Source organism: Andrena cerasifolii, chromosome 8 (genome assembly GCF_050908995.1).
Source record: "Andrena cerasifolii isolate SP2316 chromosome 8, iyAndCera1_principal, whole genome shotgun sequence".
Taxonomy (NCBI): domain Eukaryota; kingdom Metazoa; phylum Arthropoda; class Insecta; order Hymenoptera; family Andrenidae; genus Andrena; species Andrena cerasifolii.
The window spans coordinates 14,243,698-14,271,184 of NC_135125.1; the positions used below are offsets into that span (position 1 = coordinate 14,243,698).

The 27,487-nt window shown below is 48.8% G+C and overlaps 1 protein-coding gene across 2 annotated transcripts in view; it reads right to left on the bottom strand.

Annotated features, from left to right (window-relative positions):
• LOC143372760 (uncharacterized) overlaps nt 1–27,487 on the bottom strand; it is a 56,205-nt gene that overhangs the window by 16,335 nt on the left and 12,383 nt on the right. For both annotated transcript variants that reach the window (XM_076819310.1, XM_076819309.1), the window contains exon 2: nt 7,866–7,969. In XM_076819310.1, coding sequence (XP_076675425.1) covers nt 7,866–7,947 — 82 coding nt within the window. In that variant the 5' untranslated portion in view covers nt 7,948–7,969. The remainder of the gene's footprint in view (nt 1–7,865; nt 7,970–27,487) is intronic.

The following is a 27,487-nucleotide window of genomic DNA, read 5'->3' on the forward strand; positions in this document are numbered from 1 at the left end:
GCTACTCGAATACTCGAGTACTCGAACAGCCCTAAGTCCCATCCCGAGCACCCATTAGCGACGCGGTCGGAAATCGGTGGTGCGAGGTTGAGATGCGCGACGCGTGCGTTTCCGCAAGGTGGCCCAGGCCGAGCGCGCGGACATTCGTTTCCGTGCGTGGTGGCGACGGGCCCTCGCGAATCAGCATTCCGCGGCGGCAGGCCGCGCGGGCTCGGCGCGGACGTCGGGCGGCGGTGCTTTCCAGCGAATTGAATTGTACTGGGAAGCAGAGGCGAGCTCCGTGAATGGAAGGGCCCACGGTTCGCCGGGCGAGTCCCACGAACGGGGCCCAGCCGCGTGCCTCCACGTTACACGGAGCCCCCGGCACGTACGTAAATACGTGTACATCGGGGCCCGCCGAGACGATTCTTGTCTCGCACGGTGGCTGTGCTAAATTATTGCGCCGGTTCGGGCCCGCTACGCCGACTCTGCCGGCGACACTTTATCGAGGTGTCCGCGAGTCGCGCGTGATTACAATCGCAGATGACTCTCCGCCGCGAGAATAATGCCCGCGAACCGGGGGACCGGGGGGAATTTACGCGAGTCACAGGTGTACCGGGGCCCGTTACCCTTCCCCGTCACGAAGCAGCTTGCGAGGAAATCGCTTTTTGCGCCCGTCAAGACTATTTCCACGGCGGAGTACCGGTTTCTGTGGCGGACCGTTTCCGCCGTGTCGAAACTGGACGGACCGTTGTTGCGCGGCAGGCGAGCCGCGATCCTAATCGATTTCGAGACGATCGATGGATTCAAGCGCGGCTGAACCGACAGCTGGTTAACGGGACCGTTCGCTCCCCGGGGATCCAATGGGCGCGAGGTGTTTCTATTGCCGCGACGGTGTAGTCGGAGGAGCCGAGTGCCTGACGGCTCAAGAAACCGTGTTCCGGTCACTCTGTTACGCGGAGGCTCCTTCAATCACGGAATTCCAGGTTAATTGCGGTAATTAACCAAGGACAAACGGGCCGTAAGGACTCTGGCTGCTTATCGCCCCCGACAATAATCGCGATCTCGCCTCGAGCGTAGAGCAGCGATTCCTGCATTTGCATGCACGCTGATCGAGGCCAGATCCTGCGAGCCTCGGTGACTCGCGGTGAGTCATTATGTAAGTCAACGTTCTTCGATTGTCTTGCTTCTCTGAGTGATCGTTACTGGCGAGGGCATTTCGCGATCTCGCATCAGCTGGAATTTCGGGTGGAAGCGAAGAAGTCTGCCCATCCATGGTGAAGCTACCACATTTCAAGATCCAGGAGAGGGCGCGAGAGCAAATAAGGCGTCGAATGAAACTGTTAGCTTTTATAAATAACAGTTATTCATCGAACTTTTAAATTTTAAATCACTTAGTTTCAAGGGTGAAATATAAAAGTTAGGAATATCTTTTTAATTAGTATTATTTAAGGAAATGGAAGAGGTAAATTTAGAGGAGAAAGCACGTTGTGATTTTTATAGAATTATTTTCACCGAACGGTTTAAGCTTTCAACTTCAGATGTGGGTAGCTACCCCGCAATACTTTCAGGAAATCTGCTTGTCGCAACTTGACGGCGCTTTTCAGAGCGGAATAAATATTCCTGTTTAAATATAATTCCTTGGCATTTTCAAGAAAATAAAAGTCTCGTATTTATACAAAAATTTATGGAACAAAAGTTTCAGTAAATAACAGTTTTCTCGGAACAGGAAAGATAATAGAAAATCACAGTGATTTGATGATTGAAAATTTCAACAATTTCATTCGACCCCCGGGAGCAAAGTGATCGAGCGCGCGTTATGAAATCATCCACGGCGGCCTTGCCTCTCGCGAAAGTTCATTACCATCAACCGCGCACGCTCCGATGAGCAGCCGGCTGCCTGCTCCGCGGCGAGTATCGCGTGCACGAAATTCTGCACTACGTGTCTGCCAAGGTCGCGGTCTGCCTGGACCGCAACCGCCGCCGTGAAGGAATCCTCGTCCTCGGCGATGAAAAACACGATGCAACAATTTCGCCTCTCGTTGGCGCGGATGAAAAGGCTCATTAGGATGGGACGACGAATGTCCGCGGCGTGAATGGATCTGCGGTCGTCCGCGCTCGCTGTTAAACGCTTTATTACTGTGCCGTTCAGCGAGGATTAGAGGATTCTTTCCTGGCTTCGCTTTTGTGGAGGAAGAGGGTGCAAGCAGTCGTTTGCTGGGTAATTTGAATCGCGACTCGAGACACGAGTGATCAGAGTTGGGTCCTTGGTGGTACGAAGACACCTACATAGGAAGCTCAGAATTGGAAATGAGAAAAAAAATTGAGCGGCGAATTTCCACGATTGGATTCTCCTGTTTTAGATTTCATATAACATCCCAAACTCTTCGCAAATGAAATTCGATTCTTGGAGCTAAATCTGCCGGCATAACTTAGCTTCCCGACTCGTTCCTACGGTGCCGCAAAGTTTGATAGAGTCATCAGTGTCTGCCGTTTACAATCCAGAATGCTGTTTTCACGCGTGCTCGTGATTGCCAGGTGACACTGATTGTACACGCTGGACAATGATCCCGGCACCTGCTCTTAAGCTTGCCACGGGAAATTCAAGTCCCCCGTAATCAGTCGGGGAGTATCGTCGTTCATGGCCTCCCGACAGTCAATGTCAATGTCATTGCTATCGAGTATGCTGCGCGGAGAAAAGCTGGCCGACCGGTTCTGTCGTAATACGCTGGTGCACGCCTGCAACGGCCGCGCTGCATTCGAGGACGGGCATAAATTATTTTCTACCTGCCGGCGGGTTCATTGCCGCGCTATTGGAAAGCTTGCGGCGTCGTTCGATCGATAAAAGGAGTTTGGAGTCGCGTGGGGCCTGTGATCGAGTTCCCACGATCATCGTGGATGCTGGTGCGTCTTTATCAGCGAATTTGGAAAATATTTTGACGATCAGTTTGCAGGAAGCTTCTGCCCCCGATTACTAACCCTTCGTTGACACTCTAGGTGCGAGCTACCCACAGGCTGATTTTCACTGATTTTGAGTGGATATTCGTGGAATAACTGTTTTTCTTTTCAATTACCGAAATAGCCCATCTTCTGTATGCAAAGTAAATACCTGTTTTTCCAAGTATTATATCTGAACAACAGCTCCGTGGTTTTTCAGCTTCTAATATTGAAAATTGTGAAAGTCACAATTTTTTGAAGATTTTATCGTATTTTCTCGACACATGGTAATCTAGATTTTTTTTACAAAAACTGTCATAAAATTTCAATGAAAAATACATTGGAATACATTCTAGAGACCTTGAATTTGACCCGTGATTTTTTACATAACGATTGGACTCTTTAGATGAGAATGGCAGTCGTTGGAAAATGGCTCCGAGCGTGAGCCACTCAGTATGTCAAATTTGATCGAAGAAAGAGGTGCGTCAACGAAGGGCTAATCTTCCCGGCGATAAGCCCCCGCGTAAACGATATTCCACTGTGGAAGATGTTCGCGCCAGTATATAAGATAGCAGTCTGTTGCCGAGAAGACGTCCGTCGACTTGAATGCACGGAGATTTCCCGCGAGTAAGCCTGCGCGAGATCTCGAATCGCGGGACGCTTGGCAGGGATTAACACGATTATTTAATCCGTGTCACGGCTGTGTTGCACCCACGCGGCCCGTTATACCCTTCGTCGAATGACCGCCGCTGACCTTTCGCAAGTAGCCAGGAAAGCGCAGAGGAGAGAGGAAAGAACAGAGGGAGCACGGGAGTGGTGTCCTCTTACGAAGTATCGTCGCAACGGGGTCCTTTATCCGCGCCTAGCGGAGGATCCTTCCACTTCCATACTGCCGCTCGTTTAGCAGCTGGAAGCTACCGGTTGCATCGTAAACGGCAATGATAAGGAGCACGACTCTTGAACAGAGTAGCCTGGAAGATGGACGTACTCCGGAGCCAACGATCTAGCGCGACAGTAGAGAGAAGCGGACAGAAGCGAAGCTGAAGATTTCAAGGTCCCTGGTAGTCTGCTGGTAGAGGAAATGGCAATTGGAATGCGAATGGCTCGTTTAGGATCGATGGCCCCTCGGTTATTGCCTCTCGATCCGGGCCCAAACGATGTAACTTCGGCGACATGCTTACGTAACGGGGACGTAAGAAAAAAAAGGCGCTAGGAAAACCAACTAATTATGCAGGAGTGTTTGGACAAGTGCCGTCCACGTGTATCTTTGCTAATGGCACTTGACCGCTACGTTTACCTTTCCTCTACACGTCCCGAATTTTAAGCACCGCCCGAATTCGCTGTCTATCCTCTCGAGTACCTGGTGACGGACAGTGCAGGCTTGTGTGAAATTGAAAGACAACGTTAGACTGTGATAATTAATCATCGCGGCAACGAGGAGCGATGAGTATGCTTAAACAAGAGACAGGACTCTCTTCAGGGGTAAATACACGGAAGGTGTTTGCCGGAGTGTAGTCGACATCCTTTGCATTATTTGCCGGGTAAACGTACCATCGAGGACGAATCGAGCTTGCAATTAAGTCAGTTATGACGGAGGTGCGGTAATGTTCTTGGACATGGCGTGTTTGAAGAGGCGCCTCGAGATTCTATCGTGGGAATTGGAATTAAAACTAAACCATTAAACGGTACCTTCGTCGAACGTTTCAAGAGAAGCTGATTTGCATAAAGAAGTTTCGTTTCTGTTGACAAATCCCATCTACGACAGCCTCGGGTCGTCGTGCCGCGGAAGTCGAACGATATCAGGTAATGCTTCATGGGAAGCCGGGCCGCGCAATTTCACTCGCCGATTCCAAGAACCGACGGACACACTTGCTCGGCCTCCGCTAAGATATTCGACGGTGCCCCGAGGAAGCGTTCCAGCGCTGGGGAGTGTGATCGCCACAGGCCTCCAGGACGCCGACACTCGAAGATAACGACACTTTGGCTGGCATTAAGGCATAAATATGGAACGTCTCTCGGGGGTCAGGTGCGGCGACATGGACCGTAAGTGGGCAACGGTGAGGTACGCGGTCAGTGACATCCCGACAGGCAGGCGGCCTCTTCAGGGCTTACAGGTTTGACCAGAATTCACAGCATCACGTGGATGCAGGCAAGTACAGGAACCGCTATTCGTGCAGCTGTGGTGTCTCCTCGACGCGCATTTTTCACCGTCCACCCCGGCCTCGTGGATCGCTTCCGCGAGGATTCTCGAAATCCCGCCGATCATCGGGCAAATCAATATTATGAATTTTATGAATTTTATGAATTTTATGAATTTTATGAATTTTATGAATTTTATGAATTTTACGAATTTTATGAATTTTACGAATTTTTCGAATTTTACGAATTTTATGAATTTTATGAATTTTATGAATTTTATGAATTTTATGAATTTTATGAATTTTATGAATTTTATGAATTTTATGAATTTTACGAATTTTACGAATTTTACGAATTTTACGAATTTTACGAATTTTACGAATTTTACGAATTTTACGAATTTTACGAATTTTACGAATTTTACGAATTTTACGAATTTTACGAATTTTACGAATTTTACGAATTTTACGAATTTTACGAATTTTACGAATTTTACGAATTTTACGAATTTTACGAATTTTACGAATTTTATGAATTTTACGAATTTTACGAATTTTACGAATTTTACGAATTTTACGAATTTTACGAATTTTACGAATTTTACGAATTTTACGAATTTTACGAATTTTACGAATTTTACGAATTTTACGAATTTTACGAATTTTACGAATTTTACGAATTTTACAAATTTTACGAATTTTACGAATTTTACGAATTTTACGAATTTTACGAATTTTACGAATTTTACGAATTTTACGAATTTTACGAATTTTACGAATTTTACGAATTTTACGAATTTTACGAATTTTACGAATTTTACGAATTTTATGAATTTTATGAATTTTATGAATTTTATGAATTTTATGAATTTTATGAATTTTATGAATTTATGAATTTTATGAATTTTATGACGGCTCGATTCGGATTCCTCGGTCAAGGTGGGAATCGTTACGTTTCAATGATAAGAAACATCGAGGCACGAACGTAACTTAAAGGCGAAGGTGACTTTTTGCGACGTGGACGACGATACGTCGAAGATACATCGTTCCTTTCTACGAATGCAAACGTCCCCGAGACGCGCCGATCGTAGAAAACCGCGGACAGATAGATCGATGGGATCGGGCCCGGGGATCTCAACGATCGCCTTGCCGGCTCGAAAGGGAAACTGCTGCAAGAAGGAGGACGCTGGCACGCGAGGGACAGGATCGCCTAGCGATCGATTGGAAAGAAAAGGGAGGAGCAGGCCAGTCGAAGAATTCGCGATCGTTCCCGTCCGTTTATCCACACCTGCTGTTCGTTGAATTAGCCACGGCCAATTGCCCGAAGGGTAGGCGGGGTGGGTAGGGGACGAGGCAAAAACGACGCATCCCCAATGAGCTCTCATTGACGATGCAACGTTTTTGCACGTCGCCTGCGTTCGCGGTAACACGCTGTTCCCAGAACGATCCTCGCCCTGCGCGCCTGCTGTCGACCGGCAGGATCGATTCTAGGCTGGCGTTGATGGATCATGAACGCCGATGACTAAGAATCCAGGAAGCAATTACGGGCGTTAATATTTGCCTCGCGGATTTTTCATCGAAAGGTAGCTCCGAGCGTGCGTGGCTCATGACAATGGGAGCTCGTGAGAAGGTTCATTAGGAATTCTAAATTGGGCGCGCTGCTTGTCGGAATACGACGCGGAGGCGTACCAACGCTGCTGAACATTGGGAATTAGAATACAGATGGGCCATTCGTTTTGCCGAAGCCTTCAGAGATCCCTGGTAGGTAAATTATAACCCGGGGTAGTTGCTAACAGGTTGATCTCCCCGTGCACCGTTTTACCCGGTCGTTTCCCACGAACTTGACCCCGAGATTCGCGTGACGCAACCGCGGCGCAGGTGAAAGTAGCCCCGTGCCTTTTCCGACGATTTCCAATGGTATGCATCTACGTGGAGGTGAAAGGGGGGACGGCTAATGGGACTCGATCGAATCTGTCGGTCAGCGTCGATCGATCTTGCGATCGCGAAAGGCGGAGGAAGAGTGGTACGTAATTCGAAAGCAGCTCGACGTAAACGGAAGAGGCCTGTACGTCTATGCGATACTTCGGGGAGCGCGGCTCCGAGCCATCGAAGAACGAATACGGTGCGCCAGGTCCATGGGAAAGCACCTTGGGACGTGGCCGATGCCAGAGGTGAGCATTATGAGGTAACTCGGAGGGTAAGGCTCCTCGCTGGTGAAGAACAAAGATAGGTTCGATGTCCTGGGACCTGGCACCAGCTCATTCAGATATCGCCTGGCTGTGTTGGTCGCCGGTGCCATTTCCCGAAAGAAGATTTATGCGGATTTTTAGCGTCGAAGTTTTAGGGGTGATTCGAGGTATGGAGGGTGATCGAATTCTGTGTGAAAATTTTGGGAGATTGATGAAGGAGAGCTTAGTTATTTTTGTGTAGGCTTTTCATTAGGTAAATCTGTAATTCTGACTTCTACCAGGTAATTGGTTTCGTTTTTAAAAGATCAAATAGGGTATTTAAATTTCTCTGTCGAAGCTGAGGCGTCGTAATGCGGTTATCAAACTACGGTGGTTGTTTTTTTGGGAGGACGAGTGCGCAGAGAATCAGAGGTCTAGTCAAACGAAACGTTTCTTCCACGTCGGGGATGGTTCTTCGTGCCATCTCGCGTACACCTGTTCGCTGTCGAATGAGTTACGTTTCGACGCGCCTGGCGCGTTCGAGGCGTCGAAGCAAAACGAGGGAGAGGATAAAAGTCCAGCGCGCCGAACGAGCTCCTACACCCGAGGGAAGTTTTATTGGCTTGTTCGCCGAATTACTCACCAGAATTGGATTGCGATGCCAGTAGAACAGCCAGACAGAGTATAATCCCGGGTCGGCAGGGCCCGGCGCTCAAGGCCGACATGTCGGCGCTCTTCTTCCGTTTCCTGAAACCACCGAAAAATGTGCCGTTAGTCACCTAGATTTTGTTCTTACTCCTTGAGTATAGGCATTGCTTCAGACCAGATTAAAATATCGTATTACTCTACCAGCTCACCGCTTACTTACAACGAAAATTATTTTATTAAACCTGAATTGGGCCAAGTTACGCAGAAGCTATCAAAAGATTCTAATTGGCAAAGGAAAATAGCTTTGTTTCCATCGAGTATACATATTTTATTTTAATGGGTTATTTAATAGCGAGTGGAATAATTAATATTGTTTTAAATTTTCTGCAATTCTTGTTTTTTTAATCCTAAAATGGTACTATGGCTTGGTAGTTATAATAATTGTATAATAAGTGTTCTATGGGTCGGTGATTTTTTGCAAAATAAAGATCGCAAAATTATGGAATCTGTAGTGTGTTTAACTAATTTTTTGTCAATCCGAGGGTCGATAGATTTCTACATAATTCGGCCCAATTGTGGCTACCAATTTCCACCCCAAAATAATTACCTAATTCAACACAAATCATATTAACTTCTAAACCTCCAATTAAATCTTAACATCATCTATCAAAATAATTATTTAATCTGATATAAATCACATTAACTTCTAAACCTCAAAGCTTGTCATTATAAAGTCACCGAACAGTGGGGCTACTTTCAACAAAGAGCGACTCGGTAACTTCCATTCGATTCGACGAATCATTGGAAATGGGTTTCCACGAGCCGGGACCAGAAATACCCGGAGGAAGAGCGTTGCTCGATCGCGTTGTCTATTATTACCGTCGCGTCCGTGGACTTGCAAAGTGTAACAAGGCATTGTACGCTCTCCCCCGTTGAATGTTAAGGTCGCGTTTATCCTGTCACGTGGCATTCTGGCGTAACTGTCTACCTGACAGCTGGACGTGCCGGTAACTACGATCTGGAATCGCGCCAATGGCATACCTTCGCACTTCGACTGGCCAGTTCCCGCGATAATCCTCCGCGATGGTATGCAGATCAGCACGCCTAGCCTACAAGCGCGCGTATTTCGGTGTCGGATATGGATAGGAGCCGCTCGGACACGCCGCGTTCAGCTTGCGCGCGGTGTCAGCCGAGCGACTGGACATCGCTAAGCACGAGTATACACGCGTGTACGCAGCACGCACGTACGTGGGGTGTGAATTCTCGAGGCACGATTGCGTGGGAACATACGGCCTCTATTCCACCTACTCCAGCACTTCATAGAAACAAGTATTCCTCCTCTGTCGACCGACGAGGATTAGACGTGGAGTTGATCCGGGACCTGTAACTTTACTACCCTCCGGATCGCCGGAGAAGCATTTCGTCAAGGAAGTGGATTTGCCGAAGGAATCTCAAGGCTCGCGAAGCCAACGGTCGCGGGTTGACAAAGGTCGCGCGGGGAAGGAATTACGTATGTGGAGGAGCGAAGTTGATAGAAACGGCGGCGTGGAGGGGGTGGCTTGGGAGCCGGACGAAAAAGAAGAAAGAAGAATCGACAGGAAGGGAAGGTGGACTTTGGTGATGCCGGCGCATACCAGTTGCGACAGCGGCTTGATACAAAGGGCCCAGCGAGATAAAAGAGCGTGGGCAGTTTCTCTTCTACCCGTCGACTTGATCTTTCCCCTGAGCCGTGGCCGCTTGCCCCGACGGCGGTGCGCGTCGCGTCTCATTGTGATCAAGAGGAAGGAACGCGGCTCGTGACACCTAAGCTCGCGCGGCCCCTCGTTAACGGGCCCCGTAAAGCACGCTGTTGGATATATCGTAATGAATCTCGCGATGCCCGGCTGAATTTCTTGCCGGTGTCTTCGCCGCGGCTGGGAACGGAGCCGCGGGGATCCCTTCGGCACTCCGGGGCCGGCGAAAATCCGCGCGTCATTGCGTATTCAGGATACGGCCCATTGAACCGAGGAATTCGGTGAATGGGTATGAACGCGCATTGACAAGCGCGCGCGCTCGCGCGCGCGCACCTCTACCGGTCCCTCAAGTATTCGCCCGTGAAGAGTACGGGTACTCGACGGCGCGCGGAGGCGATAGAATTCGCGGGAAGCGAAGGTCAAGCTTCTGGAATTCGCTTGCCAGCCGCCGGTTTAGCGAGCCGTTGTTCGCTGGGCCGGCTGATCGGCGAGTCATGGACCAACAGGGATATTACTTTGCGCTTGGAAGCCGTCGGGCGACTTTCCATTAACTCTCCTGACATCTTCGCGTAAGAGGGTAGCCGTTACTCCAAGATCGCTGATTCGAGTCTGAGTTTGTAAGAGTTCGGCGTTTAGGAACGGCCTTAAATAGGATTCGGGGAATCGGTCCAAGGGGTTGTACCTAGTCAGTCGGCCGAGAAGAGGCGAATATTTGTGATTTTTTTTCAAGCGGAAGCGTATATTTTTACAAAATTTTTTGCGCTTAAAAGAGCAAAGTTGAAATTCTGATTTTTTCGCGTCCTACACAGTTGTCGGTGAAATTAGGGGACTAGGCGGTCAGAAACTCGATTTTTTGTTGTATTCTTTTAAAGTACCACCCTTCTCGAGTAAAATGCTGTTCGGTTTATGTTAAAATTTGCAGAATTAAGGATTTTACAAAAATCCTTAATTCTTTAAACGCGTTTTTCTCGGAATCATATTTCCTCTTCGTTTTGCAGTGATTGCGAAGAAACGGAGGTGCAAGTCGATTTGAAAAAAATTCAGCATATGCGAAACATGTCTAGTTACGACCTGAACCTACGCGTAAGTCTGTGAAAACTTCTGTTTTGATAAAAAAAAAAAAATAAAATCGCTTTTCCCTGGCGAAAAATCAAGGTTCTTTAAAATTTGCCTTTTTACAGCCGTCATTTTCATAATTTTGATATTTTTTCTTTGTTAATAGGTTCAGGGCAAAGTATCAATTTCAGAGGATATTTCACAATTCAATTTCTTACGGCCAGAATCACTGCAAAATTACAGCGGCTTCAGAAAAAACACCTATATATCAGGCAACTATAGCGCTGTCATACATATGTATATATATCATTCAAATAATTTTTTTTCACTGTTTATAGTATTAACAAACATTACCCAAAAGTACAAGTCACAATTTGTATTCATCCCCTTGTAATTAATTCGCGAAAAATACTTGATTTTCTAGCGATCTGACTGCCTAGTCCTCTTAAAGCGGCTGACCAGCGCGCAGTGGACCCGAAGATCGTGGCTTCGAAACCCATCGCCCGAGGTTCCGTTTTTCTTCTACAAATGCGGAAATTTTATTCGTCGGGGGTTGCGCGACGATCGTCCCGTGAAGCCCGTGATAATTACTCGCCCACGAGCCCCGATATAATTGTGTAATTAAAAGGGCCGCCAGTTTCTGCCCGCGGCTATTTCCTTCGAAATTCAATGAATCCCCACGTCCCATTGTCCTATTATCGCATTCCCCGGCGAGCGTGCCGTATACCGCGGACGCCAACGCCGTTACGTTGACAGGCCGGCTAGAGAAACGGCAGACACACCCACGCGCGGTGACACGCGGTGAATGAAAATGCAAGGCCCCGGGGCGGGTGTCGGCCGCCACGCTTCTGTCCCCGTCCCCCTGTTTCTTTCCCGGTCGGGTTTGGTTTCCCTTTCTTCGCGATCGGCATCCACGTCGTCGATCCACCCTGATTCGTCGCGAGTCGCGTTACTTTCCTCGTTGCCGAGGCCCCCCTCGTTCTCCTGCGCACTCGTCGAACCGCGACTAATTTCACTTGCGCTCTCGGTACGGCCGTGCCGCAACCTAAAGGCCGATTACACCAGGCGATACGGATCGCTTCGAATCGGGTACCGGCGCGGCTGAGGATGCGGCCAGGCGAGCCGAACGCTGCTCAGAGCAAGAAACTCGGCGTCGAATCGTCCACCAGCTTCTTACGCGCAACGGAACGCGTCGGATTTCTGATCAAGCTCGAGAACGTATTCTTTTCGGCGGAAGGATGCGAGCGAGTCGGAGCCTAACGGCGGGGAATTTATTAGCAGATCGAGGGTGCCCGGGCAGGACAGTTAGAAACCACAGTTAGAAACAACAGGCTGATAACGATCGGCTGAGCCTCTGAGGCTCTCCACTATACCGGGATAACAGCTGTTGGCGCGATAATTGCCGCAACATAGGAGTTTGGCCTGAGTATAAGGTGCACAGGTAGGTGCACCCACAGGTCCGGGTGAAATGGGGTGCTGGTGGCAGAGGTTCCGTTAGAGCCCCGGAGGCTGCGTTCGTTCACCATTACCGTGGAACGCGGAATATGATTACCTTCACCTGGGAACAGTCTCTGCGCTCGTATCCCCTACTCCCGCGGCGAACGAGACCGTGGGCGAACTTTCCACCGTGGATCCTGTGTCCCGGTTCGTCGTCGATGCCCGACGATGTTCCGCGATTAGCTAAAGACTAGCCATCACCCCCTTCGCCCGGCTACGCTCCGCGCACGATCCTGGATGTTACAGGGCCGTGAGATCGAGATCGAGAGGAAATCTACATCGACGACAAACGAGGCAATACGCCGGGATCGTCCGGGAACGTTTACGCGTCGAGCTAATTCGATTTCGCGTTGCGTGTTATGCAAATCAGCTTCTCGCGCGTCGGGACTGGTCCTCGGCGCGGCGCGCCGCGGGAAATGTTGCCGCGATAACACGTCCACGAGCGGCCGTATCTACTAATTGGAACATTCCCAATAATTCAAGGGAGCGCGCCCAGCCCCGTGAGAGCCTACCCTCTATGCAAATCGGCGATCTTCCGCGTCGCGTCCGATCGACCGGTGGACCTTTTATCGCCGCCCGCGCCTGAAGCCGGATCCAGACTTGAATGAATATACGTTGAGCAAGGCCGAACGCGCACGAATATTCTGACGTGGACGGGTGAAACCGTAGCCAGGGTCGCATGCTTCTACGTCAGAAAGGGTGAGCGTGAACGCATATGCTAGTGTGGACGTTTCATTCGTGGCGACTCGACTCGCATTGTTCGGGTGAGATGGCCTTTCGCATAGATTGCAATTTTATTTTAATTTTTTTAAATGTATGATTATTTTTTTAATTCAATTTTATATTATTTATCTAACTGTATTTCCTCTTGCAAATATATTTTTGTCCTTTATAAAATTACTAAATTCACGGTGTACTGATTGTTTTAAAAAAAGTAGGCCATCTCTCCGCGACTTCCCCTATGATAGACTTTAAAGCTCTATTTTACTAAATAATTTGCCTTTCTTTTCTTCGCTACACCCTGCATTGTTCTTACTTCATACAGCCTGACCGACTCGCTGTGTTAAAAAATCACACGAGACTATTTTTAACGAATTCAGCTTAAAATGATATAAATCAATTTTTCATGTGATTTCTTTCATTATGGTCCGAATTACGTCGTTCTTGGTGTTAGTTTCATCGGCGAAACATAAGGAATCAATTGACGTCGTTTTCGCAAAGATCTGATGAGAAACTCTTGGACATTTCTGACTTTTTAATGGTATTCCAACCGTTTCGAGGGTCGAAACAAATAAAATTAAGAATCACCCTGTATTGGTAAACAGGATGACTCGGAGGGTTGAGCTTTAAGTTTATTTAGCTAATCACACCATCTTCACGACTGCGAAGTGGGCTAAGCACAGAAGTTGGCGAAGAAAGACACACTGGCACTTTCGACCTCTCCGCATGCGTCATTCGTGCGCGCTCAGCCTGCTCAGCGTATACGCATTCAAGTCTGGATCCGGCTTAACGGTGGTGTATTTCATATATATATACATATAAAGTGCTTAAACAGCCACGGCGTTGTTGACGCGACGCGAGCCAGTCACTTCCGACATTGTAATACTCGGACGGACGGAGTATCGGTGCCGATCGGCCGAATGGCTAACGGACCCGTGTCCGCCTCTCTCCTAAAAGGCAGAGTGACCCGTGCGACGCGAGATTCGACGAGTTGAAAAGTCGATAATTGACAGCCGGGGCTGCCAGGCTGTCTCTCGAATCCTCCGCGGCCCTTGTAACTGGATGGCCAGCTTTGGGAACCTGCTCGGTCTTCCTACGTAGCCCGAGGAGCCACTCCGGCCCGATAGTAATTATTCAGCCGGATAAGAGGTAATTGCATTCGGATAAGGTGTTCGGAAGCTCGGTTCGGAGGCGCTGGCATTCCTTGGAAGACGCCAACGGGACCGAGTCGAATGGAGGATTCTTTCGACCCCGGGCAACGAGCGGGTCTTCTCGATATGAATGCCTGTTCGTGTCCCACGTGGACGGTTGCGGGGAAAAGAAGCCGCGGGACGAGCTGCGCCTGTGCACGCGATACGAGAATCCTAGTGGGGCCGAGGAGCGTGTAGGCCGAGCGCAACAGCAACTGCGTCGTGAGCTGCACGTTAGGGGTTATGGGCGCCAACGGGGTCGGAGGTCACGGGATCAGCGGGGATGGTGGACACTTCGAGCCGAGGTGAAGCCGGTAAACGGCGTTATGCAAATTACAAAGCGGACCGTGAAGATCCGTGACCCTGCTACCATTACGATCGACCGCGACGATGCCTGTGACCTTCTCGTCCTGGGAACCATCCGCGTTATTAATTACGCGAATTAGTTGCCCTCTGCCTTGCCCGTGCTCGAGGAAGCGCCTCGTCTCCTCTCGCCCCCGAAGAGGTGACTTCCGCGTGCCGTGTACCGAACAGTTCCAGACTGGTCCCTGCGGCCTCCCGACAGCTTGACGGGCACCGCGGCTCGTTACGCGATCATCAACGAGCAATCTCCGCACGAAAGGAGTCGTTGCTCTCCTGGGCAACTGGCCCTACCGCGCGAGCCACCGATTCGAAGCCGGCTAGGACGAGCAAAGTGGTCGCTCGGATTGAATGTTGATCCGATCCCGAGGCGGCTCGGCAGATTATCCTTCGTGATTCTAAATGCTCGATCCTCGCGAGGATTACGTGCTACATACTCTACCCTCTGGCGTCAGCGGAGCGGATGAAACTTTGCGCAGATTTGGATATCGCAGCCGGGGAACGGAGACTGCGAGCATTAGTGTGCCTTGCGAGCATTAGGTTGTTGCGAATGAAATGGGCGTTTCTGATTTTGTAATTTAAACTTTTACTTGACAAACCTAATACGCATTTCATCCATCGAAATAGTCACCATCGACTTCGATACACTTCTCCCAACGCGAAATAAGCGCACCAATGGCTTTCTGAAAGAAATCCAGAGGACGAGAGGCAATGAATTAAGCGTTTTAGCTTTTTTTTAACTTTACATGGTCTGTAGATGTCGGGAAACAGTTGAATAGCGAATATTCGTTCTCACTGCGATTTCCCGAACAGTTAGGCGCGAATCCTCTTCAATCATGTCTGTCAAAATATTGTTTTCGATAACTGTTGGTTCATGGCCGGGAGGCATATTTTCGAGGTCCGTATCACCAGAACGAAATTTTTCGAACCGATCACTTGCAGTACCATTGCCGAAATCAATATTTATATTCCGCGTTGCCTCAGCCGCGCTGTGACCAAGTTTCAACTCGTACAAGTAAATTATTCGAATTTCCTTATTTTCCATGATCGGTTAAAACAATTTTTAATCACGTGTACCGCACGATATAACCGAAATTATACACGCCAAATCACGCGTGAGACGTGTACTTTTCAAACGATACCAATACAACAGCATCTGCACGGAAAAGGGCTAAGCTACAAAGCCGAGAAGTTTAAATCGTAGAATACGGCCATTTCATTCGCAGCAACCTAGTAGATAATGATAGCCATTAGTCAGACCGCCCGGGCGACTTGGGATTAACAGAGCACTCGTCATCTGACAGCCCTTCTAACGTACCAGCACTTTGTCTGTGCGGCGTGAAACGACCCGCGCCGCGATAGGATGGAAAACGGTCCCCTGGAATTTCTTTGAAGCGTCGGGCTCGGCCAGAATGCAACGGATATTACCGCGGTGGAAATCATTAGCACCGGCTGAAAGCTGTGGAGGAGCGAGCGCTCGACCGTGTTTAGAACTCTCCGCGAAGCGATTATATTGCGGGTTAAGGGGCTATCGGGTATTCATTACGCCTAATGACCTCTCGAAGCGGCGAGTGCTTTTGGGCACGATGGAAGGATGGAACGTGAGGCGGCGGTACGGCAGAGAGGATACTCTCTCTCGGAACAACGGGGTTCGATTACTCAGGGCCTCGACGTTCACACGAGGGTGCTCGAGCAACAGGTCGGGCATCATGTACAACGGCCTCTATTTATAGATCTACCTGAGCTAGAATTACGTGGGGTCGAGGATAAACCTCCCGACTGACTCCTCGTCTTCACCTGAATCCACTACGACGCGGCCGGGGCCGCTGCCGCTACCCTCCTCGGCCATATTTGGTTCGCTGGCACCGGCAAATCGCGTTTCACTCGGTGATTCTTCGGAATTCGCCCCGATCGACCGGTTCTGCACTTTCCATGTGCACTCGCGCAAACCGGTGTGTGCGTGCCTTTTTTACCCCGCGCCACCAGAGACTTATCGGTTTCGCGGAATTTCGAGAAAAAAAAAAAACCTCCACCGTACAAGACTCCGTCATTGGCTGATGCGATCCCATAAAGCACGCTGGCGAAAAAAAAAGTTATCGCCTCGATTAAGCTGCTTTTTCTTCTAGCCTCTTCCCCCCTCGTGAGCACGGTTTTACGAGGCTCGTTTGGTCAAAAACGAGCCGGCTAAATCGCTCAATCACGAAGCTCCCGATAATTATGTATCCTCGCGGGATTCGACGGTTTTATCGCGGACGTCGTCCTGTCAAGCGCTGGGACCAGACTTTATTGCTGGAATAGCTGTACCGTTACGGTTAGAAAAAGAAGGTAACCGTTCCCCCCGTCGCATTTAGATTGTCCTGAGTCGTTATTAATAACTTAATGGCCTACTTAAGGCGGTGTAAAAGCGGTAGGCTCTCTAAAAACGCGACATCGGCGCAATGACGCGATCGTGGAATATAACGTGACCTACAGCAGGGTTCACGCCACTTGTCGGATTAATCGCCGATCGTTTAGTAGCCTCGGACTACCCTCGCCTGATTTTTAGAAGACGCGCCGTAAGTTCGAGCGTGTCGTAAGAGTTTAGAGAGCAGCCCATCAGGGTATTCAAAGTCCCTCCCGTTTATCTTGCCCATCGTTCGAGTTGCGCGTCACGATTGAAACGTCCTCTCTGTGTCGATCGATCGCTGGATCGTTCGATCGTTCAGCAGCACGTAATAACGAGTATTACCGCAAGATGCGGCGATTCCCCTGGTATTATAATATCTGCTTGAAAGATCGCATCGGGCCCGGGTGCCCACAGCCTCCAGAGATACTCATCTTCATCTTCTTCTTTCTTTCTTCGGATGCTCGAGCGGTGCTCGCGTTCGGCATCGGTGCACCGGAATACTTTTCCGCGCGGGTACGTGCGTGAAAAATCCGCGTAATGTTGCTGGCGTTCAAGCACAGGCCTAGCGCGCGCATCACGATGATTATTAAATTTCAGCAATTTGCCCGAGTCGTTCCCTTTTCAGCACGCTCCGAGAGTGAAATTGTTTCTCCCGTGTTTCGTTGCCAAATTGATCGCTGTAGGGACTCCTCTCCTTACCCCCATAAAATTGAATCGATCGATAGCCAACCCTCTATAGACAGAAGACTGCGTGCACAAATTTTCAATCGGAGAAAATCGTTCCTTTCAAGAGCGTGCTTCGAACGCGTCCCAGGAAGACGTTCCACGTTCCACATTTACAACGCTGCAGCCGAACGCAGCGCTACCTTTCGCCACCGTGCAATTAGCTCGGTATTATTACCGCGTGCGCATAACTCGCCCGCAAGTTACTCGCATTCTTCGGCATCCCGTCTCCCTGTATCTCCTTTATGCATCTGGAAAAAGTAATAGAGCAGTATACCATCTTCCACCCTAGTGCCGTTTTGCCTCTCCTTCAACCTCCTACCCTTCCGCTGACTTTAGTCAATGCCCCTGGGTACGTTTATGGATCACAGGGCATTTTCTTCTACGCCCAGAGACTCGTGAAACAATTTCCGTTACACCTTCCCTTCCCCTCGCACCGGCCGTGGCTCGGTTTTTATGGCGGAAGTCGCTGCTTATCTAATTTCGACGGCGCCACTCCGCCTCCCTGCCTTCGGCAAAAGCTTCCCTTTGCGCTCGGCGTTTGCGCGATCTGTTAGCGCTTTCGACCACGCACACAGAGGGACTTCCACCCCGTTTCCGTTCACCGAGCATCGTTATCGACAGCCCCTTTGACGCGCTCCTTTTCCTCGTAGCTTTCCAGTGCCCGGACCACCCGCACGCCCCGCGGCTCACGAGGGTCCCTTTTTCTGTTTGACGAGAGCCTTTTCCACCGCGTCTTTCGCGTTCCCAGGCGAGAGAAGCCTCTCCCCGCCGCGAGATTCCGGCGAGAAGTGGCCAGGGCCCGAGTGTAAACACGAACGGAGGAACGCGGAATGCGACGACTCGTTCACGGATAGATCCGTAGAGGTCTGCGCACACATATCCGTTCCGCGTCAGTTCCGTATCCGTTCCGTGTCCGTGCGGTGTCCCTAATTTCACTGACAACTGTGTAGGAGTAGAGACCATGGTATGGTACGTGTAGTAAAAAGACACGTGTATTACATATATCCGTACCTCGATCCGTGTAGCTTTTAGTACACGGGTACCCGTGCACTATTTCACGTGTATTTAAATACACGTGTATCAACGTATTTCTGTATTTTGATCAGAATTGGGCAATGGCGGTCACTTAAGCAATAAGTGTAATAAAACCGAGTGATGTTTCTCAATTTTAAGGATTATCGTTGCGTCTAAAAAGAAGCTCGCTTATTACCAGTAATGCCTTAATTTTTCGTATCAAAATAGGTAATCGATTAAATAAATCTTGTTAATTTTATAACTGTGTTATTAGTTGCAATCTGAAAATTTGTAAAGCCATACTTTCCGCATATTATTCTAGTAAATATATTTAAATACATTAATTCTTTTATGAATTTCGCAATCCCCCAGAGTTCTGGGATATCTATAGATATTAAAAATCAGACGAATCAAAATACGGATACGTTAATATACGTGTATTTATAAATACACGAGTATCTAAATTCACGTGTATTTAAATACACGTGAAATATTGCACGGGTACCCGTGTACTAAAAGATACACGGATTCAGGGACAGATACGTTTAATACACGTGTACACGTGTATTTAAATACACGTGAAATAGGGATCTCTATGTAGGAGGCCTGCTCCGGCTCGGTCAGTCCCAATTCAGCCGTTTCTGCAAGCCTGCTGTACAGTTCCTTCAATACCAGTAGGTGACAAAAGTATTCGTACACCCTTCGAATCAGAATAACATTTTTAAAATTCGTCCAAACGACGTGATTTTTTTTTAGAAGCTAGAAGTATTAGTTTCCTAAGTAGGTGGCGTGTTTCGTCGTTTTGAAAAAAAATAGCAATTGGTTGGAAGCAAGAACCTATCACGGTTATAAAAAAGGTCGTCCCTTTCACCTTTCTGTGATTTCAGGACTCCTTAAGTCCAAATGCCCAAAAAATATCGTTAGCAACCTAATTTTAGTTTCACTGAACGGATAGGGGTTCTACACTGACTTCTGCTGACGGTCCTGACCCGGACAAGTGTGCGCTGCTCCATTGTAAAACACGCAAACGATATTTTTTAACACTGATCCTCACGGCCCGGAACTGACGGGTCCGGAGAGACCGTCGAATTTCACGGAACTGACAAGTGCGCGCTGCTCCATTCCAAAACAAGCAGCCGATAACTTTTACGACCACGGAAATGACACGGAACTGACACGGAACGGACATGTGTGCGCAGGCCTTAAGTGGCTGTTTCGTCTAGCCTGGCGTGTCGTGTCCATTCTCCCCCGTCGCCGCGTTCCTCGCGCACGCATTGGGCCCCGGCTCGCTCGCTCGCTGCGTTTCATCGTCGTAATTCCAGGATGTCTTCTCGATCGCGCCTGCCTCTCTCCCCCTGTAATTTCCAGCCTCCCCAGACGTTTCCCGGATGTCTGCGATTCGAGACGCGGTAATTGTAAAATTAATTTCGCCACAAAGTAGAGAAGCGCGTAAAACAGGTTACCTCCGCGTCGCACTTAGTACCCCGCCCCCCCCCCCTGCCACCGATGGCTCTTCAGCCCCCTGCATCCGCGTGTCTACCGGTTCTCCTAGACAGCTAAGTAATCCAATTACGCCGTTCTTTCGTCCCCGCGGCACGTACATAATATCCCGGCGCGATATTACAGATACGAGGCGAATGGGTTGCGCGCGGCGTCGTTGGGCGATCATCGAGGCAATTTGCACGAAATTAAAATAGCCGCGATACACGGGGGCGCGCGCGGGGTTCCGCGAGCAGGGTTAAATCGCTGCCGAGAGGTAATCGGCGGGGCCGATGATTGGGACAGGTGTAGCGCGGCCGTGTGTCGCGATGACGATCGCGATCGCTGGCGGATCGCAAGGAGAGCCCGGCTCTTCGGGACCGAGTAATCTGAAACGTCGGGGCGTTTCGATCGCGCCGCTGCCTATCAGGATCGCGTAATAACAGGAAGGCGTACGGTGATCGCGGTAATTAAAACACGGCACGTTGTAATCTGCAGTCCATTAAAGCCCATCAATTACGGGTCAGCTCTCCCCCCCCTTTCCCTCGACCGAGAGGCTGCATCGCCGAGCGAATCCTCGCCTGGCCTGTGCATAATTCAGGACGTGTTTCGCGATAATGGCGGCCGCCGGTCCGACGGAATCGATAGGTTCCTGGAAAGGGACGTGATTTAAGGTGCTCGCCCCTCTCTATGCGGCCACTCGATTAAAATTTTTCTTCTTGCCACGCAGCTTCGTCCTGCCTCCCCTAATGATCCTTTCGCGCAGCCCCGGACCGGCGGCGTATAATGGATCCTATTATGCCGGGCAGATCTCGAGGGAAATTAATTGGCAGGAAATGTCAACGTGGTCCGTGGGACCCTCTCGACGCGCTCCAACGTGAAATCGCCCGGCTGCCTGAATCTCGATAGAGATACAATAAAGGGGATTAGGGGCTTCGTTGGTGGTATTCGCGGATTTCACTTCGCAGCCGCTGCTCTACGCTTCCCGCAACACGGGGACGACTGTTCTGCGGGACATTCCACGCGAACTCGGACAGATTTCGGGGTGAGTTTTCGTAGATTGCTGAAATTTTAATATACTGTAGTCTTTAGTGATATTTCAACGTACCTCAAAGGATTTTGCGAAATTTTCAAAAATGACGATTTTACAGCTGTTTCAAGTTAAGTGCTAACTTTTTTTCAATACATTATAGCTATGGAAGTAGTAAACGGATGGAGATGAGCTTTACGGTGCTTATAGAGAAGACATTGAAGTTTTAAGAAAAAAATATTCCAGTTTGAAAAAAATAGAACAATTTTTGTGCAATTACTTTAAACAAATGCAGGTTTTTAACATCGAGCGCGATTTTAAAAATCTAAAAAAAGGAGAATGTAGTTCTATCCTTTCCCTTGATGGACAAGTTTTCAAAAAATATGGACATTTTAAAATTGGCCCTGTGAAAATTGTCGAAAGTTGGCGCTGCGTCGCCCAGCACCGCGGTCAAGCGGCTATACCTGATATTCTTATACAGGATTCTCGAAAATGGTAAGTATTTGAAAAAAAAAGCTGAAGCAGGAAAACTCTTACTGTTTTTTATATCCAACATAATACGGTATCTCATTTTTTGGTGTTCGCAATATTTTCCTTGAAACGAGGGTGAAGTAAATATATCGAACTATCTATCTAGTAGATTGAGATTCTTTTTTAAACTGAAATAATTTTTTCTTAAAACTTCAAAGTCTTCTCTCTAAGCACCGTAAAGCTCATCTCCATCCGTTTACTACTTCCATAGCTATAACGAATTGAAAAAAAATTAGCACTTAACTTGAAACAGCTGTAAAATCGTCACTTTTGAAAATTTCGAAAAATCCTTTGAGGTACGTTTAAATATCACTAAAGACTACAACATATTAAAATTTCAGCAATCTACGAAAAATTTACTCCGAAATCTGTCGGAGTTCGCGCGGAATGTCCCCTACGGCTGTTTTCGCCGCTTTCGCTGATTTTCAACGTCCCCGAGAAGAAACTAGGGCCCCGGTGTTTTACGACGCGGCGACGGAAGCTTATCGCGGAGTCTGCGAAAAGCGAGCGCGAAACTTCTCAGGAATGCTCGGTTGCGCGTGTGGAATCAACGCCCATTTCCTCCTTTTCCCGATCCCATTATCTACCCCCCTCGCCACTGCCGCTGGGATTTATAACGCTACTTAGGCGCTTCTTTACGTTCAACGGCCGTGAGCCGAGCGTAACACAGTTGCCAGGAGTAATCTCGCCGCGTTGGGTAATGCGTTTCACGCTTCCGCCCTGCGTTCCGCCGCTTCCCGTCTGACGAGAAAGAAACATCGAGCGCGAAGCCACGTCGGAGTGTTTCTCAGCGCGCGGTGGATGGCGATGTCTGGTCGTTCCTCAAAATGGCACGCGAAACGTCCGATCATCCCTTCGATCGACAACTCGCCGGCGACCCTCCCGCTCCTCGAGCGCTTCCGTTATCGGCTGGTACTCCTCTTCGCTCCGCGTTATTATCGGCAGACGCGGTCAGTCGCGATCAAAGAAGCGCCGGAAATTGTCCGTTACGAGGAGCACCGGTGATTAATTATTATGCAAACTAGCGGTATCCACGTTCCTCGTCCTTTAAGCGTCTCGGAGATGCCGCTGCTCCTCTCGCGGCAGTCTAATGGCCGCGGCTTTAGAGCACTGTTGCGAACGGTCGAAAGAAACGGCGCGATGCAGATTGACGCTCTTAGCGAGATGAATACGCGGAGCGTTGCGCCGAGAAGCTCTTCGAGGCCAATTGCAGCCAGTCCCCGTCGCGCGTCAGGCACCTTAGTGTCGTTGACTCGATGGCCGAAGTTACATGACATTCGGAGGTAAACGGGGCTCGAAGGGGAAAACGCTTCTTCGCCGATGCACGGAGTCGTAGAGATACCGGAGAGTGCCATTTTCTCTTGATGTTCGAGGATTGGTAATTGGTAGCCGCCTTCTCTTACTGCTAATGTGGAATCGATCGATGTACGATCTGACTAATGGCGCGTGACGCTCGTGCGCGAGTAGAGGACTCGATAGAAGCGTTAATAACTCGAAGCTTTTATCAAACAATACGGAGAGTCTACGATAATGTCTCGGTGTTTAATTTTAATCGTTGCGCAATGTGTCCGCGGAATGTGAAAGGATTTTAAAGGAAAATCAGCGTGCTCGAAGAATCGCGTCTAAACGTGGATCTGAATTCACGGCGGCGCGCGTAGAGCCGTTTGCTCTCGGTGGCGCGTTTCAGATCGACGCGGTGGCCGCGTGCCGAAGACGATGACAAACCTGCACCGAGTTCCAGGGAGTTATACATCGGGGATGCGCAGCATCCTTCGGTTCCGGAATGTCGATTGCCCGTTCCGCGCCAGGTCTCGAGGGCCTCTTAACGCCTTTGCGAGCCTCGAACGCGAGCCCACGGAGCAGGAAAAACGGCAAAAACCAGGGACGAACTAAGTAGATAATTGCGAATATCTGCTGATGTGCCTGCCGAGTACGGAAATCGTCGGACGAGTCTCGTTCGCTTGGTCCAACGTCGAATCTAATGCATCCGCGAGTTAGAAGCGAATTTAGTGGAAAAGTTGTTACGTCGTCGGACTCTAGGGGCGGTTCCCACAGTGCCGGAAGCTCAAGGTTTTTCTCAAGTAAGAAGGGAGAAATAACCTTAAATCAATCTCCTTAGCTGTGCGCACGCGACTGGAACGTGTCGAATTGGTATTTTTTCTACCCCCAACGTTTCAAATATCACAGATATAACTAATGCCCGGTATTAGGCGCCGTCCGGCGTTAAGGGGGGATTTTTGTGTAACAGCCCCCGAAATTTATGATTTTTTTTTAAAAACTATTGTTAATATTGCATTAAACTTTTTGGGATATAAGGAGGCATCTTTAAACTTGCAAAAAATATTTTGTATCGTGTCATCTGATTGCAAAAAGAAGAGAATTTTCTTAAAGTTATATAATTTTAGTTATATACTGGACGTAAAATTTTAATTTTAGTTTTTATTTATAATACTTTCTTCGTCGGTATAAAGAATGATATGAAAAATTTGTCTTAGGAAAAGACTTACTTTTTTTCATAACCTATAACTCTTTCAATTTTTCATTTTTTTCTTTAAAGTCGACCAATCCCAGCGTAAGCACAAACTTTAAGAAATTTCTATTTTTTTGTAATCAGATGAATGTGATAGGTGCTACACAACCCGCCAACGGGAGTTACGTCGTCGAAGAGGTGGACAAGATTCCACAATAATTAATAAATAATAGAAAGGATCGACATAAAAAAAAATATTTTCTGCAAGTTTAAAGATGCCTCCTTATATCCTAAAAGAGTTTAATCCAATATGACCAACAGTTTTTTAAAAAAAAATCTTAAATATCAGTTATATACCTACTTTTGGGGCTGTTAGACCAGAACCCCCCATAAGGGGTCTTCCTAGTCTGACGGCTGCAAAAAACTTAATTATTCGAGAATTAAAAAAAGAAACAAGTGTTGCACGTATCATTTTGCACCTTTTAATATCTCCTATAAAAAGAAATGTAAGTAAAAATATAAATTTTTAGCGGAATATGAGGATTTAACAGAACAAAGCAACAAACGTGCTTAATGATACGTGAAATACTTGTTTCTTTTGTTAATTCCCGAAAAATTAAGTTTTCTTCAGCCGTCACACTAGGAAGACCTCTTAAAGGAACTTCTCCCACTTCTTCTGAATCGCCGGCACCTCGCTTCATTCTTCAGATTTATTCAAACTTCTCTGACTATACTATCCATCGGCGTAGGCAACAAGATTTTCCCATTCACCACCGCCCATTCTTACGATTTGATATTCACCGCCTGCGATCGGTCGTGGCGTGCTTTTTCCCCCTTTTTCCTCGAGAGATTGCTAGGTTCGGGCCCGACGTTGGAGATCCTCGATACTGTTTCCAAGTACCGTTCCTATCGGGGCCGATACTTGAAACGCGCGTTCGCATGCCGAGCCATATGCCCGCTCTCTAATCAGACGCGCGCCAGCGTATCCGGTGGCGGCGCGAGATTGGATGCAAATACGGGGACAGGCGGAATAATTAGAATGATAATGGGAAGGCACGGCCGGTGGAGGGGAAGGTGGCCGTCGCGAAGCAGCTGACTTTGACTTCGTTCCCTCGGAATGTTTGCACACCGGGGAACCCTCAAAGTTGCTGCATCGCCGCGCTGTTTGCCCTACGTTTACGTGGAAATCCTGAAATACGAAGTTTGCTTTGGCCGCGTCGTTCCACGCCTTTTTTGTGGCCAGCGAGCAGCGGCCTTTAAGTTGAAGGCACCGTGGCCACTTAGCGAGACAATGTTGAGGGTAAACAGAAGGTCCTGGCGAGCTTTATTGGACGTTTGTCTTCGGCGTGGGAATCTTTCGGCCCGCCGATGACAGATTTCGAATGGAACGCAAGGGTTTCAAGCCACCTCCACCCCTCGCGCGCAGGGGTTACCTGATCTTCGTCGATGTAGGAACTAAGTACACAGTAATACCGCAGCTATCCGAATTGACCTAGTAAACTGAACCTATATTTTCCTGTGTCCACTGTGGATCCTACCGCGAAGAGTCTGCGCACCGTTGGCAATGGGCACCTAAATATCGCGATAGCTGAGTCGATAGCAGACGCTGATCCAGCTGTCCGCGGAGACGAGCGAGGAAATGACTCGCGGAGCTGATTCGAGCCGCGCGTTCGGACAAGCCGTCACCTTCGTCTTGCGATTCCTCGTAAAGGTCGGGGTGAAGGAACCTTAATGACTGGATACCGGGAGGACAAGGGGAAGAGAGTTAAAGAAACGGTGATCCTGTCCTCCCTGGAAAGAGGCATGCGCACCTGTGTCGAGCTTTACCGAAGCAACGTGCCCGATCCCTTAGCGAGTCACGATGGCCAGTCTTCTTGTACAAGGTTTTCAGATCGACGCGACATCCCGACTAGGAAACCAGTACAAGGAAGTACAGGACGATAGCTGGAAGAGGCTGGCGCTCCTGGGAAGTGGCTACGACGAATGTATATGAGATTTCGCGGAATCGAACGTGACTCGTCGAGTTTTGCCGTCATCTGCAACGCCATTCGCCTTTTTCAGGCTTCGGAAAAAATTCACGTTGGAACGCTAGACGATATTTGGCGAATAACTCCAAATCGATTGGCGAATATGCGGGCAGCTTATTTCTGGTAGCTAAGGTACTGGCGCGAGGTAGTTAAAATTATCAAAAACAGAGGCCTAGATACAGTGGCGGATTCAAGGAAAACAGCGCAGACGACAGACGTTAAGAGGGGGTTCATTTATCCGGAAAAGTGAAGAGGTAGTTTACTAAAACCGAGCTATGTAAGTGTACAAAACAAAAATAGTGTTTGGATAAAATCAGAATTTTTTGAAGATAGATAGGGGCCCAGTACTTTTAATAATAGGCTTTTAAAATACTTTTCATTGTATTTAAACCACCGGCATAATAACAAACGTGGTCAACATGGAGCCACGCGAAGAAGATGAAATTCGACTACCTCGGGGGAGATTTTGACCGATTTTGAGGCGTGTGTCGGGCGATGAGTCACAAAAGGGAGCCAGAAGAAAGGTCGATTGGAGCACGAGCCAGAACGAGGGACGCGCCATTGTTCGTTTTGGTCCAGGTGCTACGTCTCCCCTCGTGAAAACCACGGCAATCCTGGCTGGTGATTAATATAGGTACGTGCATCCGGCTGGATTCGACCGACTCCCGTCCCTGCGCTCTGCGACGAAGCGAGAGCTGTCAGAGCGTTATCCATAGCGGGCGAAGAAAACGAGAAGATCGACACGGGGTCATGTACGAACTGGCCAACGGGACACCGTTGTTCCGGTGGCCCTCTATAAATAGGATGGCGGAGAGCTTGATGGTCAATATTCGTACATCCGGCTGGTCGAGCGATCCGACGGATATCCCTACTTTAATTTCATAAGAAGTAAATATTTTTATGCGCACTCGCAAACAAGCCAGTCTGCTGCTGAATATCTTCCACGTCCACCCGAATTCTACTAACAGCCACAGTTTTCTGGAAAGACCAGGAAAACCAGCGACAGCACCGCGCGCAATAAATCCGAGAATACGAAGAAATCCCTGGATATACCGAAAAGTGGTGCCGAATTTTTTCCACCGCGCTAGCGCTGTCAGTGGTATGCCTCACACAGAAACGGCACACCGTAGCGGCTCTGACGGACCGAATAATGCCAGTTGCTGTGCTCTGGAACGAGGCAACCGGAGGCGTTAGCGGACTATAAAGAGAAACAGTGGAACGGTCAGCTCGTGCACGAGCCACACAGCGGGGCGCTGTTGTCCCCGTGGCCCAGGTGTAGGGCCACCCTCGCGTCCTGTCCCTCCTCCCCGCCACCCTCACCGTGCGCTGTACGCGGGGCAAAGCGAACAAGGTTACTCGTCGAAGAGCAGCGCAGCGCCGCTGGACCAGTGAAGATCG